This window comes from Balaenoptera borealis (genome assembly GCF_965194805.1).
Source record: "Balaenoptera borealis genome assembly, chromosome: 5".
Classification (NCBI taxonomy): Eukaryota; Metazoa; Chordata; class Mammalia; order Artiodactyla; family Balaenopteridae; genus Balaenoptera; species Balaenoptera borealis.
Window position 1 is genome coordinate 129,406,861 of NC_138862.1, and position 14,820 is coordinate 129,421,680.

At 38.1% G+C, this 14,820-nt stretch overlaps 1 protein-coding gene across 1 annotated transcript in view; it reads left to right on the forward strand.

The window, feature by feature from the left end:
• Nucleotides 1-847: 847 nt before the first annotated feature.
• The window catches only part of MSL2 (MSL complex subunit 2), a gene marked incomplete at its 5' end in the record, with an annotated part of 29,175 nt that continues 15,202 nt past the window's right edge, over nucleotides 848-14,820 (forward strand). Inside the window, one exon of the mRNA XM_082393458.1 lies at nucleotides 848-989. Coding sequence (XP_082249584.1) covers nucleotides 848-989 — 142 coding nt within the window. The remainder of the gene's footprint in view (nucleotides 990-14,820) is intronic.

Below are 14,820 nucleotides of genomic sequence, written 5' to 3' on the forward strand. Positions count from 1 at the left end.
GATGGCCGGGCAGTGAGGGGGCGGCGCTTGCGCCTGGTGACCTCGGAGTAAGCGACTGAGGAGCGAGGGCCGCCGCCGCGGCCCGGCCGGGCCTGCTCCCCGCCCTCTCCCGCCGCCGCCGGCCCGCGCACTTCCTCCCCGGCCCTCCCCTCTCGGGCGGGGGCCTCTCCTGTCCGCTTCGCCACCTCAGGGAACTGCCGGGCTGTAATCGCCGGGGCGGAGAGCCAGGCGTGTCCGATATGGAGAGAGCGGCGGCGGCCTCCGCCAGCCGCAGCAGCCACGTTCGCCGCCGCCGCGGCTCGGTGCACTAGATCGAGGAATCCGACGACCGCACCGCAGTCCTTGCCGTCGCCGCTGCCTCCGCGCCGGGCGCTGTGATGGAGTAAGGGCCCTGCAGCCCGTGAGAAGCGTGCCCGCCCCTGGACCGGGCCGGGGCCTGCTCCCGCGACCGCCCAGCTCGACCACAGGAGGTGCCTTCGCGTCCCGAGATGCAGCTCGAGCGCAGGCCGCCCGCCGAGCCGCGGGGCTAGACTGAGCGCCGAAGCCGCCGCGTTCTGCGCCCCGCGGCCGCTCGGGACAAACTCGAACGCTGGTTTCTCTCTCTCTCTTTTTTTTTTTCCCCTTGGTCTGCAAATCTCAGGGACGGAGGAGGGGCGCCAAGGCCCCATGTGTGGGAGGACTGCTACAGCTCTACAAACTTGTACGGATTTTGGTTACAACTTTGGCCAGTGGTTCTCCCCCGATTTCCTCCGAATTGTTGCAAATTCGCCATTGTTCCCTGGCTGCTTACAAAGTTGGATCCGGAATTTCTCTTCAGCCGAGAGCCAACAGTGTCGAAGTGTCTGCAATGAACCCCGTGAATGCTACTGCTCTCTACATTTCCGCGAGCCGCCTAGTGCTCAACTACGACCCCGGAGACCCCAAGGCGTTTACAGAGATTAACAGGCTCTTGCCTTACTTCCGACAGTCCCTCTCGTGCTGCGTTTGCGGTGAGACGCTTTTTATTGTTCCCCTTTCAGTGCTTGTTTTAAAAAAACTCTGGGCGATGGTAGCAGAAATGGTTTGACGGCGGGGTAGTTTGTATTAAACTTTTATTATTTGTGCGGTAGTTTGCGGTCTTTAGTTTTGAAACTCGGCAGAGCACTTTTTCCCGGCATTTCAGAAAGACAGAACCCTTCCAAACCGCTCTCTCTGTACAGCGGCCTCAATGTTCAAAACTGTTAAATTCGCCTTGGGTCATTTCTGGTGTTTTTTTTTTTTTTAAGAGGTGAAATATGCATCTATGTTGCTGTCCCCCTCTTTCTTTTTTTGTTTTTTAAAGCTTTTGATACCAGAGCTGACTTAATACCTACCTTGGTTAAACGTGGTGAAACCTGGTTAAAACACCTACATGTGGCGTGTTTGCATTTCCCCAAACGTGTTGTGTGTGGGTGGTGGTGGTATAGCCGGTGAAGTCGGTGCGGAACTTTTTCCCCCGGGTTCTTCTAATGCTTTGACAGTTTGACGATAAACAGTGAGCCAGGGCAGACTGATGGTACTCAGTGCTTTTTAGCTGGTGGGATTTTTTTTACAGGATTACGTTTTTTTGTGGTTTTGCTATATTGTGGCCTGGTAGAGGGTTATTTTGGGTGTTTTTGTTCAAGAAGTATTACTTTGTGCTGGGCAGGATATTTTCAAGTTATTTTTGAGAGATGAAGATAATGCTAAATTGTCTAATAAATCCATGTCTCAAAAGTGATAATAATTTGTGATTATTATCTCAGTGATTAACTGTATGCGTATAATAATAATTTATTTTTGAAAAAACTTAGACTGAAAACGTTAACATAAAGGAAAGGGTAACTGGCAAAACCAAAACAGTAATATTCCACTTCACATTGTTACTTCGCCAAAACTTTTGAGGTTTTGTTGATCCACTTACTTGTAGTCAGAATTTGAGAAATTCAGGCATTTCAGGCTTTCACTTAAGAGATTTTGCGACTGTAGTGGCTGAAGGGAGAAATGATATTCATTTGAGATTCAGCATTTTCCGTATAGCTCTGGGGCAAAGCCCTGAGGGGGTACAGAAGAGGTGTTTTTTTTTGCACATCGGGTTCTTAATCTCATAAACATTTAAGTAACTCTTACAAGCGATTAAGTGCTACTCTGACTGGTAACCGACACTTAACACCTTTATAGAGAAGCAGTTGCCCTGGTAAACCACTTAATTGCCCTGGGCCTCAGTTTCTTAACATGTAAAATGAGAGCTTTGGGCTAGATTCAAAGTTTCTTTTCCTCTTATATTTTACAAATATAGTATAAGAATTTGCTTAGTTTCAGCGTACTCCGCCACCCCACTCTCACTTTTTTTTTTTAACGGAGTGCTTTTTTTTATAACGTCTTCATAGCTTTTGATAGTTTGTGGAATGAGGAGATGGGGCTACGATAACTTCTTTCAACACAAACCTTTCTTTTGGTGGGGGAATTGCTACTGTGGTGATGTAGAGGGCCTAGACCAGCCCATCCTGGCCTGCTAGAACTGCAATAGAGAGTGATGTCATTATCCAGGTAACACTTGAAGATCTGGTAGGTCTGCTTTTTACATGGTGGATGGGACTTAGCTCTCAAAGAGGGAAATGGTAGTTTTGCAGATGTTTGGAATTTTAAGTTCTTAGCAGTAGCTTCAGGACAGTTGTGGTCTAATTGAACATTTTCCCAGAACCTAACCTGGATTTTAAAAACTGGTATTAAAGATAAAGCTACATTAGAAAGTCCAACTGTAGCTTTTTTTTTTTTTTTTAAATCAGTCTTGACAACTCAAAGGAATTTTTCTGACATTGGGGCTTTTAATTATTCTTTCTTGTTCAAGCTTCTCTTCCCCACCATCCTATGCAAAAGATTTGTGGGTTCTACTTCTCCCTTATAATTGAGTAGCTGGCATAAAATTTCAGCAGTATGGATGTAGGTTCAGTTTTTTTCCCTTCATCTCTTTGGACATAAGTCTGTGGTTATGAAGAGATGGGGGAAAATACCCAGTTATTTGAATTCAGATCCAACATTTTTCATCTTTGTGTCAGGTACTGTCCTGGACTCTTTTTCCTAGCTGGAAAGCATAAACTCCTTCCAGTTAATAGGGCATGTGCAGTCTTATTTCATTAGGATAATAGATATGTAAAAGTTAAGTTTTAATTCTATCTTGGCGCTGTAAATAGGAAGTTTGTTTCAACAGGTCCTCCAGTGTCTGACCCAAACCTCCCCTTTCAGCTTTGTATTTAACTGCCCTCTTAATTTCTAATAATTTCTCAGCTTAAGCCGGTTTGATATTTTTGTCTTTTCGAACATACGTGCCTTATGTTTTCCTTCTCTTTTCCCCACCTTTGCTCTTTGTAGTTCCTTCTGCCTAACATATATTCTTTTTGTGTATGGTCTAACTCATCAACTCCCTCCCTCCTCAGTGAATTCTTTGTTCTGTCACAGGTGCTTTTAACTCTTTCAAATTATTCTATCTTAGGGAAAATATTATTTTTTTGTACATTTCTGTGTTCCTTCTGCCTCATTCTCTTCTGTTCAGTGAATAGCATGTAGGTGTTTATGAAAGACTCAGAGAAAGAAAGTGAGAGGAGGTGAGGGAGGGAAAAAAGGTCTATGAACTTTGCAGTTAGGTACAAATCTTAACTTTTCTACTTTCTGTCTAGGCAAGTTACTTTAACTTTTTGTCTAAATGTCTTGTATCTACAAAAGGGGATAATATCTTCTTTAAGTTTGTTTTTCCAAATTTGTGTTATCTGTGAGTTTATTTTTAAGTGGGAAAAACCTTTTGAACCCATGAGAACAAGTCTGTGGACTTTGTGGCACCCTTGCGCAGAGGTGGAGAAAGGTAGGGGGAAGTGAGAGAAGAGATTGAACTGTCCGTTCAAATATTGTCAAACCTAGATTATTCACTGGAACTACAGGTTTTGTTATCATTGTTCTTTGAAATGTTAATTAGCTGATTATCACTGCTTGTTTTTCAGTTGCTTTGTATGTTTAAACTTTCTGAAGTTTCTGGTGAATGGGATAGCAATGCTCCAGAGAGTTATTGTACTTTCTAGGCCACAGAAACAGTGACCAAGACAGTATTACTGTGGGTGCTATTTCTGTGTCAGTTCTTTCCCCTTGTTCTTAACGTTGGACTTGCTTTATCATTTATCACGAAGTATGTAGAATGAATTTTCTTTTGATGGCATGAAACTCAATAAATTCTGCCCTAGGGATTTTAAGTTTTTTATTAAGCTTTTATATCCTCAAATGACATAACAAGTTTGATATGTAGAATCAAATACTGTTAGAACTGGAAGGACATGTTAAGTGGAAAAATAGTATTCTCTGAGATATTTGGAGTCCTGTAAATTAATCATGGTCAAATCTCAGGGACATGAATATTTCCCTGATGTTTTAAATTCTAGAAACAAAGTGGTTTTGGCTTTTACTGAAGAGTTGTGGAACTTTTGGATATCCAGTTTCTTATTTATAAAATAGGAAGGAGCTGGAGAATAGTGTTTCCCACTGACCTAGGCTGACCAAGTTTTTGTTTTGAATGTTAAGGACTTAAAAAAGCAAATCCTGTCATCTTTTCTTACTACTGCTACTCTCACATTCCACTACAAGGTACGTGGTTCCCTGAGGGTGAGAGTCTTGCTGGTCTTGTTCACTGTTGTAGCCCTGCACCTGACAGTTCCTGGCTGAACAAGCGTTGTTGAATGGATGAAACTGCCGTTAAAAAGAGCAAGGTTCAAAGTAGGAAGGATGTGCTCTCAGAATAAAGTATATGCCTTAAAATTAAATAGATTTAGCTTTGTGAAAGACTACTTTCATTTTCCTTATTTTTCTCATTTTGGCATTGTTTGTGGGCCCACTTTGGAATCAGTGCAGTAGATGATCTCAAGAATCTTTTCCAGTTCTGGAGTTCTGATTCTTTTAGCAGAAATACTTTGTTTTTGACTGAGCAAACAATTTGTAAATAGCAAGAATCTTCTAAAATGAAATTTGAACATTTAGCGTGATTTATTTTAAACTACATACCTTTTAGAAGCTAAATTAAAAGGCCATTTGTTTAATTGTACTTAAGCGTTATACTGTTTTATATTTATATTTTTCTCAAGTGTGAGTTCATTTGATACTTAAGATTTTATTTTTCTTGTACTTAAAATCACTATAATTATTTTATTGTAGTAAGCATATAATGTAAAATTTACCATCTTAACCACTTTTAAGTGTACAGTTCAGTAGTGTTGAGTATATTTACATTATTGTGAAACAGGTTTCCAGAACTTTTTGATCTTGTAAATCTGAAACTCTGTACCCAGCAAGCAACCACCATTTTCTTCCTTCCCCCCAACCCCTTGTAACCACCATTCCATTTTCTGTCTCTCTGAATTTGACTACTGTAGATGCCTCATATAAGTAGAATCATGCAATACTTGTCTTTGTTGGCTGGCTTATTTCACTTAGCATAATGTCTTAAAGGTTCATCCGTGTTGTAGCATGAGACAGGATTTCTTTCCTATTTAAGGCTGAATAATATTTTATTGTATGTATACACTATACTTAGTTTATTCATTCATCCAACGTTGGACATTTGAGTTGCTTCCACCTCTTGGCTGTTGTGAATAGTGTTAAGAACATGGGTGTGTAAACACTCTTTGAGACCCTGCTTTCAGTTCTTTTGAATATATACCCAGAAGTAGGATTGCAGGATTGTGTGGTATCTCTATTTTTATTGTTTGAGGAACTCCATACTGTTTTCCATAGTGGTTGCACCATTTTATCCTACCAGCAGAACAAGGTTTCCAGTTAGTTTTTCCATATCTTTGCCAACACTTGTGTTTCCTGTTTTGTGTTTTGTTATTGGTGTGTGTATGTTTGTTTGCTTTTTGTTTTTTGGATAGTAGCCATCCTCATGGGTGTGAGAGGATATCTCATTGTGGTTTTGATTTTCATTTCTCTAATGATTAGTGATGTTGGTGATCTTTGCATATGCTTCTTGGCTGTTTGTATATCATCTTTGGAGAATCACTATCATTTTTTTATCTTGAAAAATATATATATTTTTTTCCTCACAAAATCTTTATTAATCACCAGTGATGTTCTCAGTGCTGGAATAAAAAGATGAATTAAGACACATGGCCCCTACCCATATGTTGCTCAGTGTTATGGGGAAGACATAAGTAAACCAGCATTTATTGTGTGTTAGAGGGACTTATGTTATTACCAATATTGATGTAATATTAACTTACTCGTAAGTTAACTTTGTCACATGTGTAAAAATTTCAGAAATTAACAGTAAGTGAGATTTTCCCCCCATGTAACTCATTTTTGAATAACTGTTTGGGTCAGAGTTTGGGCAACCCTCACTGGGGTTAAAGCAGAGTTTGGTTTACCAGTTTTTTCTTGGGACTTAAGTTTACCTGTTCTCTCTGATCTGGGAAGAATTCTTTAGGGAACATTTATCTAGTAGGCTGGTTAAGGAAGAACAATATTTAGTACTGTGTTCTGGCAGATACTCTTATGTCAGATATATTAATTTAACTGTTGGTTTCTTTTCCTAAGAAAAATCTCTTTTTCACAATTTCTCCTTTTAGTATTCCAAAATTAGTTCTAAAATATTAGTTCCTAGTTGGTTATGTTTATGTACAGTGAAATTGCCTTAGGGAAAGGACTCTAAATGCATTGTTCTGGATACTGAGAGAGAAGAAAAGAGCTTTGACCCATCAGCCTTTGTTATATGATAAAACCAACTGAAAAGTTAATAATACCAGTTTAAATAATGATTTAGGGCAGACAGTATGGTACTGTAAAATTAGGCAGCAGAAATTGTTGCAGTCTTGTGAGAACTAGGAAGTATGGTGCTTGAGCTAGGCCAGGAGGAATGGTGAAAAGTGAACATTTTCAGTAAGGGTTGAGGGAGAGAACATTGGCTTGTTTAGTCTGCAGAAAATCAAGTTTATCCCTAATGAAGAGTTCTTGTAGGAGAGTCCATCCATGCCCTATAGTGGTAACTCAGGGGCCTTTTTGCAGGGAACCTTGATGCCAGGCTAAGGAATTTGACATTTACCTCGTAGACCTGTTCTTTTTCGAAGTGTGCTCTATAGCCCACCTAAATCAAACCTAAAGGGATTGTTAAAATTCAGATTCCCAATTATCATATCAGGCTGATTGAATTGGAATCTCTGTGGGCAGGGCCTGGTAATGTGCATTTTATGCCCCCCCACCCCCGTCTTGATATGGGTAGGGGAATTTGCAAATCCCTGTTGTGTTTGAGAAATATTTTAAGTAGGAGAGTGATGTTATATAGATTTTGTTTTAAAAAAGGTTAGTTTCGGGATAGAATATAGGATTGATTATTGGAGTGTGGTGAAACCCAGTTAGGAAGGATATCAGATGTATCCATATTATAGAGGCCGGAATAGTGGTGGTAGTGAAAAGGAAACAACATAAGGTAACGCAAAGGGAAAATTTTGTCCTCTTTATGGTTATCATAACAGCTTAATTTTGTGGTATACTGTATTACAATTTGTTTTTGGTTAGGTATATTTCATTGTGAATAGGTTAAATATATTCTATCCTTAAATTTATAAACATGTCTAGTATAGTGCTTTCACAGGGTATATACTTGATAGAAAGTACTGAATTGTATGGAAGATCCGATAAAACCTGGCTTATCAGGTGCTTGGGAGAGGATTCAGTTAAGGTAGGAAATAGACGGGATCTAGTGTGGGCCTGAGGAGAATGAAGAGAAGGATGAGACAGTGTTTAGTAATTTGATGGTGCCTGGGAGTTGGGCTTAGTGAGGAAATGTTATTGGAAATATGTTTAGGAAAGGCTAAAATCTAAAAACTTTAATTTTGTGCCCCTTCCTGGAAACCTTGATTTTAAAATCATAAGATATACTGTTATATAAGATATAAGATATACTTATAATATAAGACATACTGTAAAACAAACAACATATCTTTTGAGTCTTGGGGTTGTGGGCTTTCAAATTAATTTGAACATTTAGTCCTCCCCCTGTGTTTGCACTCTGTGTTTTCATTGCATTGATAGCATACTATCACTAATTGGTTAATGCCTTATTGTATTATCTTCTCAGTTGACACCTTCCCTCAGAGTCCACCTGGCTACATTTTAATGTATGATTTAATCTGTTTTTGTGAGGTCTGATTAAATTTTATCTTCTAATTTAAAAGGTAGTATTTCAGAATCTTTATTTTAATTTATATTTTTCTCTTTGTCCATCACCTTTGACTTTTTTTCTTATCTGTTTAGTTTCTGTTATTGGCTTTCCTCTTTTAAAGATTTCTTTTTGTTGTTCCCATGTCAGGAAATTAATTCAGATAATTTTTTTCACCTTAATTAGTGTATGGCCATTTTCCTCATTTTTTCCTTGTTCTGACTCCGTAGTATTTTAACAGAATTATTCTAGTTCATTGCCTTTCTGTTCAGAAATCTTGAATCTTTGCAGATTTGGAATATCTGCCTATCTCAACCTGTTTTTAATCTAGTTTTATAGCCAGCATATTTTTTGTTTTGAATTTAGTTTGTCTTATCAATTAGCATTTGTCCATTTTTATTGTTATAATCCACAGAAAATGCGCACTTAAAATGTTGTCTGGCGTCAAATTTGGAAATAACTTAGGTTTTCTGGCAAAGTCAAGTAGTTTTAAAATTCTTTTTGCAACAATTAAAGGCATACCTAGGGACTTCCCTGGTGGTCCAGTGGTTAAGACTCCCGCACTTCCATTGCAGGGAGTGTGGGTTCAATCCCTGGTTGGGGAACTAAGATCCTGCATGCCCCGCGGCCAAAAAAAAAAGGCATACCTAAAGTGGACGTGGGTGGTCCGGGGTATAGCTTTTGACCTTCTCCCAATCCTGCTAAATGCCATTCCCTTGAAGTTTAAATCTCTGTCTGCTGTTCTGAAATTTGGGACTCTGGCCATATATAATATGGGATTCTAGGATTAGAAGGGAGCATTCCAATTCAGGTATCTTTGTGTTGGATTTCTGAATCCCCTCTACAGTTAATCAGTTGGTTGTCCAGCTTGTGAGTGAATTTATTCAAGATATGACATAGGATATGACTGGCATATTCTATCCACCAGAAGCTGTGAGCTGTTTCAGGGATCCTTTTATAGTGTCATTGAGCTTGCCAGCTCAATTTTTACATAGGTTTTACAAGGAAGGTATTACTAGGTTATTCTTCATGATGAGAATTTATAAAGCTTTAGACAGAAAGCACCATAAATCATAGTCATTTTTTCACATCAAATGAATATTTTGTATTCTGTAATAGTCTTGAAAGTTCACCCAAGCCTTTTTCCTTAATACCTCTGGGGTAGGGAGCTAAATTTTACTCTGCAAAATAGCCCTATCCATTTTTTTTTTTTTTTTAATGATGATGAAAGCTTGATGGTATTCACATTGCTTAATTTGTGTCATGCTTTATTTATTTATCTATTTATTTATGGCTGTGTTGGGTCTTCGTTTCTGTGTAAGGGCTTTCTCTAGTTGTGGCAAGGGGGGGCCACTCTTCATCGCGGTGCGCAGGCCTCTCACTGTCGTGGCCTCGCTTGTTGCGGAGCACAGGCTTCAGACGCCCAGGCTCAGTAATTTTGGCTCACGGGCCCAGCTGCTCCGCGGCACGTGGGATCTTCCCAGACCAGGGCTCGAAGCCGTGTCCCCTGCATTGGCAGGCAGATTCTCAACCACTGCGCCACCAGGGAAGCCCAGCTCTATCTATTTTTAACCATAGAATTCTAATGTTGTTGGGATCTTGAATTATTTTGTGAAACCTTACCTGGATAAGAATCAGCGTTGCTTTATCTTGTTTGCAGCCAGAATAGTTATTGGTTCAGTGTTTATGGTCAGTTAAAACATTTTCATAATTTGGTTGATGGTGGTGTTTAGATCTTCTGCGTCATTACTGATTTTCTATTGTCAATTTTTGAGAGATGTTGAAATCTCTAACTGTAATTATGGATTTATCAGTTTCTCTTCGGAATTTCTATCACTTTTTGCTTCATGTATTTTGAAGTTGTGTTTTTAGGTGCATAAAATAATTCTGAACATATGGAATATAGTTAAAATGTATAATGTAGTAGTCACATAATTTTTACTGTTCTGCTGTAATCCTGTAGAAGTTTTGTTGCTCTTTGGTTTTTCTTCTCTGCATGGGTCATATTTTCCTACTTTTTTGCATACCTAGTTAATTTTGATTGGATGCTAGATATTGTGAATTGTACCTTGTTGGTAAAATTTTACCTTGTGGATGGGTATTTTTGTACTATAAATATTCTTGAGCTTTGTTCCTGGAATTTGGTTAAGTTACTTGCAGATAGTTTGATCCTTGATCCTTTCAAGGCTTTTTTTTTTTTTAATAAAGTTTTCACCGAAATTGGATTTCTGTTAGTGGAAGGGATTTGCTTTTTATTTATTTATTTATGGCTGTGTTGGGTCTTCGTTTCTGTGCGAGGGCTTTCTCTAGTTGTGGCAAGCGGGGGGGTGGGGGCACTCTTCATCGCGGTGCACGGGCCTCTCACTGTCGCGGCCTCTCTTGTTGCGGAGCACAGGCTCCAGACGCGCAGGCTCAGTAGTTGTGGCTCACGGGCCCAGTTGCTCCACGGCATGTGGGATCTTCCCAGACCAGGGCTCGAACCCGTGTCTCCTGCATTGCCAGGCAGATTCTCAACCACTGCGCCACCAGGGAATCCCTCAAGGCTTGTTTTTAAGCTTTTTTTTTAGGTGGAACCAGAGCAGCCTTTAGGGGCTAATTTTTCTGCATTACTTGAGGCAAGAACCTTTTGACTACTCTATCTAATGCCTCGTGAATTATGAGGTTTCTCACACTAGGTGGTGGGAATAGGATTTGTTCTGCTGCCTCTGAGTTATAGGGATTGTTCTTTTTGTTCCTTTCTGGGGATTCTTTCTCCATCCTGGGGTAATTTCCTCATAAACATGTGCTGATCATTCAGTACTCAGCTGAAGATTTGAAAGAGACCATCTATAAATAACGGCGTTCTTTCTCTGTGCGGCTCTGTCATCTCTAGTACTCTGCCCTGAGAAGTCCAGCTGCCTTGTCTTCGCGACTCTGTCTTCTCAACTCAGGGAGACTACTGGGCTTTGTCTTGGTTCTCCCTCCTTGTGCTGTGGCCTGAAGATTATCTCCAGACAGTAAGCTGGGGCAATTGTAGGGCTTAGCTCATTTGTTCCTCCATGCACGGATCACTGTTCTGTGGTGTCTGTTGCCCAGTATATCTGAAAACCATTGTTTTGTCCAGTTTTTGTTTCAGTTGGGAGAGTAAGTCTCCCAACTGAAACAAAATGTAATTATTCCATTTTGTCTGGAAGCAGAATCAGATTATATTCTAAACCTACACTGTCCTATATAGCAGCCACTTAGCTGTTGTGACAATTTTAAAAACAGTTCTTTAGTTATACTGAGCTACCTCTTAAGTGCTCAGTAGCCACATGTGGGTAATAGCTACCTTACTTTAGATACAAAAGATTTCCATCATTGCATAAAAAAGTTCTACTGGACAGTGCTATAACAACTAAAGAACTTAGATTTGTTCCTGAAAGCTGTGGGAGCATTGAAAGATGCCTTCAGTGTTTTTATCTGAGGTTTTGATTTTAAAACATTGAGCGGGATAGGGTTATGAACAGATCACTGGAGCTCACCACTATAGACTTAAAAAACAACTCCCCTAAATCAGTGTTAGTGAATTGGGTTCAAGAAGGTGTTCCATAGTGTTCATGTAGTAAAAGGTTTCCATTATTTAAAAAAGAGAAGATAATTTAACTATTTTTTTTCCCTCTAAAGTGAGGCAATTTGAGATGTCAGATGACTACTGGACCAAATCATGTGCCATACCAGTTAATAATTCTGCCAAATCCTTTCTGCCATGACGGTTTTAAATTGTTTTTATACTCAGTCACGTATTTTATTAATTCTTAGTCGTATTGTTTTAGTTCTCTCAATTCTTCATATATCCATTCATGGATCATTGGTTGGGGACAAGAAACATTAAGAAAATTAGGTTGCTATTGAAATACTAGGTAATGAGGAACATAAAAATACTAATGATTCCAAATATCTGGTTCATGATTATTATTACCCCTCTCTGTAAATTGTCTTTGTTCTCTTAATATCCTCCATATCAACAAGGTGTAGGTAATTATCCAAAAAGCAATGTTAGCAGGAGAATACATAGTGATATACAGTATGGCCTTTTATTTTTAGAGAATAAAGATTAACTGCACTTGCTGTGTGTTATTTGAAGTGTTTGCAAATACTAGTCTAAAGCCACCCTTAGTTTATCATTTAGTAACAGAACACTAAAATTTTTTTTTTGTAAAAGATACAAGAATTACAAATACCAAGTCACATTTACAGCTTTGTCCTTGCATAATATATTCAATTTTAGCCTATGTTTTTAACATTCATGAGTTTATAAACAAGAGAGGTCATTTAAAAACAGATATATTGCCAAAATGTGTTTTATTACATTATTTAAATAAAGCAAGATGTAGCCCTTGTTAGTGGGAAGTCAAAATTTGTCTTTGTATGTTTTATTAAAATGAACTTTATAGTATAATCTTTGATAATATGTTTATTTTAAAAATTCCTTAAAATCTTTTATTCACATTTCTTACTTAACTGATTAGAAAAAAGTCCCAGTTCCTCAAGGCAAAAAAGGTTAAAGTATCTTTAATCCCGGTTGTGGATCAGAATTTGTTGGGAAGCTTTTTAAAAATATACATTCCTGGGCAGTATCTGCAGTTATTGAGTCAGTCTGAAGCAGGCCCTCTAGGTGATTCTAATACTAATCCATGGATGAGAGTAGTGCTGTCTTTGAATACTCCTTATGTGAGGTTTATAGGTGTACTTAAACGAAAATACATGTGCCAATAAATTTAAGTAATGCTGTGTTAAGCAAGTTTCTTGACATTGGTAGTTTTCAGTTTTAAGACACTAATGTAAATTTGGGGATGACTTTCCAGGAGGGTATTAAAGCAAACCTGTTAATGCATTCTGGTACAGTGGAACACCAGTTTGGGAACTTTGGATCTAGCTTCATATTGATGTATTCAATTAACGTTTGTTGTTCAGCTGTGAATTGATTTAATTGTGCCTAATTGACTAGCCTGTTTTATCGTATTGGTAATAATTTAATGAGAGACCGTCATGGCTTTGCTAAAATATGAAAATAACAGAATATTACAGAAGTGCTCTGTAACCACAAAACACTATAAAATCTCGCCTGCATAATTATTAAGATAAATGGTGTCTGGCATTCTCTTTTAATTCTTAGTAGAATGTGAAATGAGGTATGACTTGAGTTTATGAATGTGTTGTGGTTTATATATCATCCATTTAATAATGTATGGTCAGTGTTTGGTTTTTTAGTTATAATAGTACTTGACTGGTGAAGCTTACTTACTTTGTATAAACTGTTGATACATCCAAGAGTATCAGGAAGTATTTTTCATAGTTTTAGGTTGACCAAAGACATAAAAGTTAAAGAAACTCTGAAATTTAACCATTCATATGTTCAATAAACAGCTTGGCTTGAGTAACATTCATACTTCTAAAATTGCGATATTTAACAGTCGATTTCCATTTTTCATTTTTCTGCAGACTGGTTGTAATCCTTTTCCCAAACTGGAAACACAGATTTTGTCTTTTTTTCCACCGCCCACTCCCCTGGTATACATGTTTAGCTATCACTGGTCTCTCAGTATAGTAGTGTTTAGTTATTTGAAGTGATGCAGTGAACTTTAAAATAATTACTGGGTCACATGGTCAAAATACCTCTCTCTGTCACCATTTTTAGTGACCAATGCATATCTATCATAATATTCCCTTATTTTAAATTAAAATGCACATTTTCCTGTCATACTGCGAAATTATTTGTGCTAGACATTTTAAAGAGAAAAGTTTACAGGTTTGTGGAATCCAGATGATCAGGGGCTAATGGTGGTTTAGGACATAGCTGCTTGAATATTTAATTAGAGAACTAATAATTTCCTTGAAACTTTAGTTTGTTGTTTGGACCTGTTGATTTTTTGAGGCATGTATTTGCTTTTTGGTTTACTACTAAAATAAATTGTGTGAACGTTTAAAGGAACATATTCTGAGTGCTGCTTAGTCAAAAATTTAAAAAGAACGGACCTGGGTTAGGAAGCTCTGCCAAGGGGAAAATGGTGCTGTCTTCTTAAAAGGGTTCTCTAATTTCAAATTCATTTCTCTTTGATTTGAGTTTATTCTTTTTTTTTTTGAATTTTATTTTTTATATAACAGTTTTTTATTAGTTATATATTTTATACATATTAGTGTATATATGTCAAACCCAATGAGTAGCATTCATACTCATGAATTTCGCCTAATGAAAAGATTTTTAAGAGGTTTAGACTTCAACATATGTCTGCAAAAAAGTATATTGGGCACAGGTTTTGTAAAACTAAAAACAAGCTTTAAAAAGGACAGTTTAAATTGTCTAAAACAGTTAATTCATCTATGCCCATTTGCTAAGTGATACATAAGATCTTTTTATGGTATTGTCATTTTTGTTCTTAGCTGAATCCAGATTATTATTCCCATGTGTTTATGTATCTAGGAGATTTCTTACTATTGTTTCAAGACATACTTTACATCTTTAATTTTGGGGTGTAATTTTGGTGCTGTAATTCAGTGATGTAAAAAAGGTCCAAGTATCCTTTGTTAAGTGCACAGTGCTTGGCATATAGCTGGGCCTCAGAAGTTACTCACTGAAGTCATTGAGGAAAGAGGAATATTTTCTTAAATGA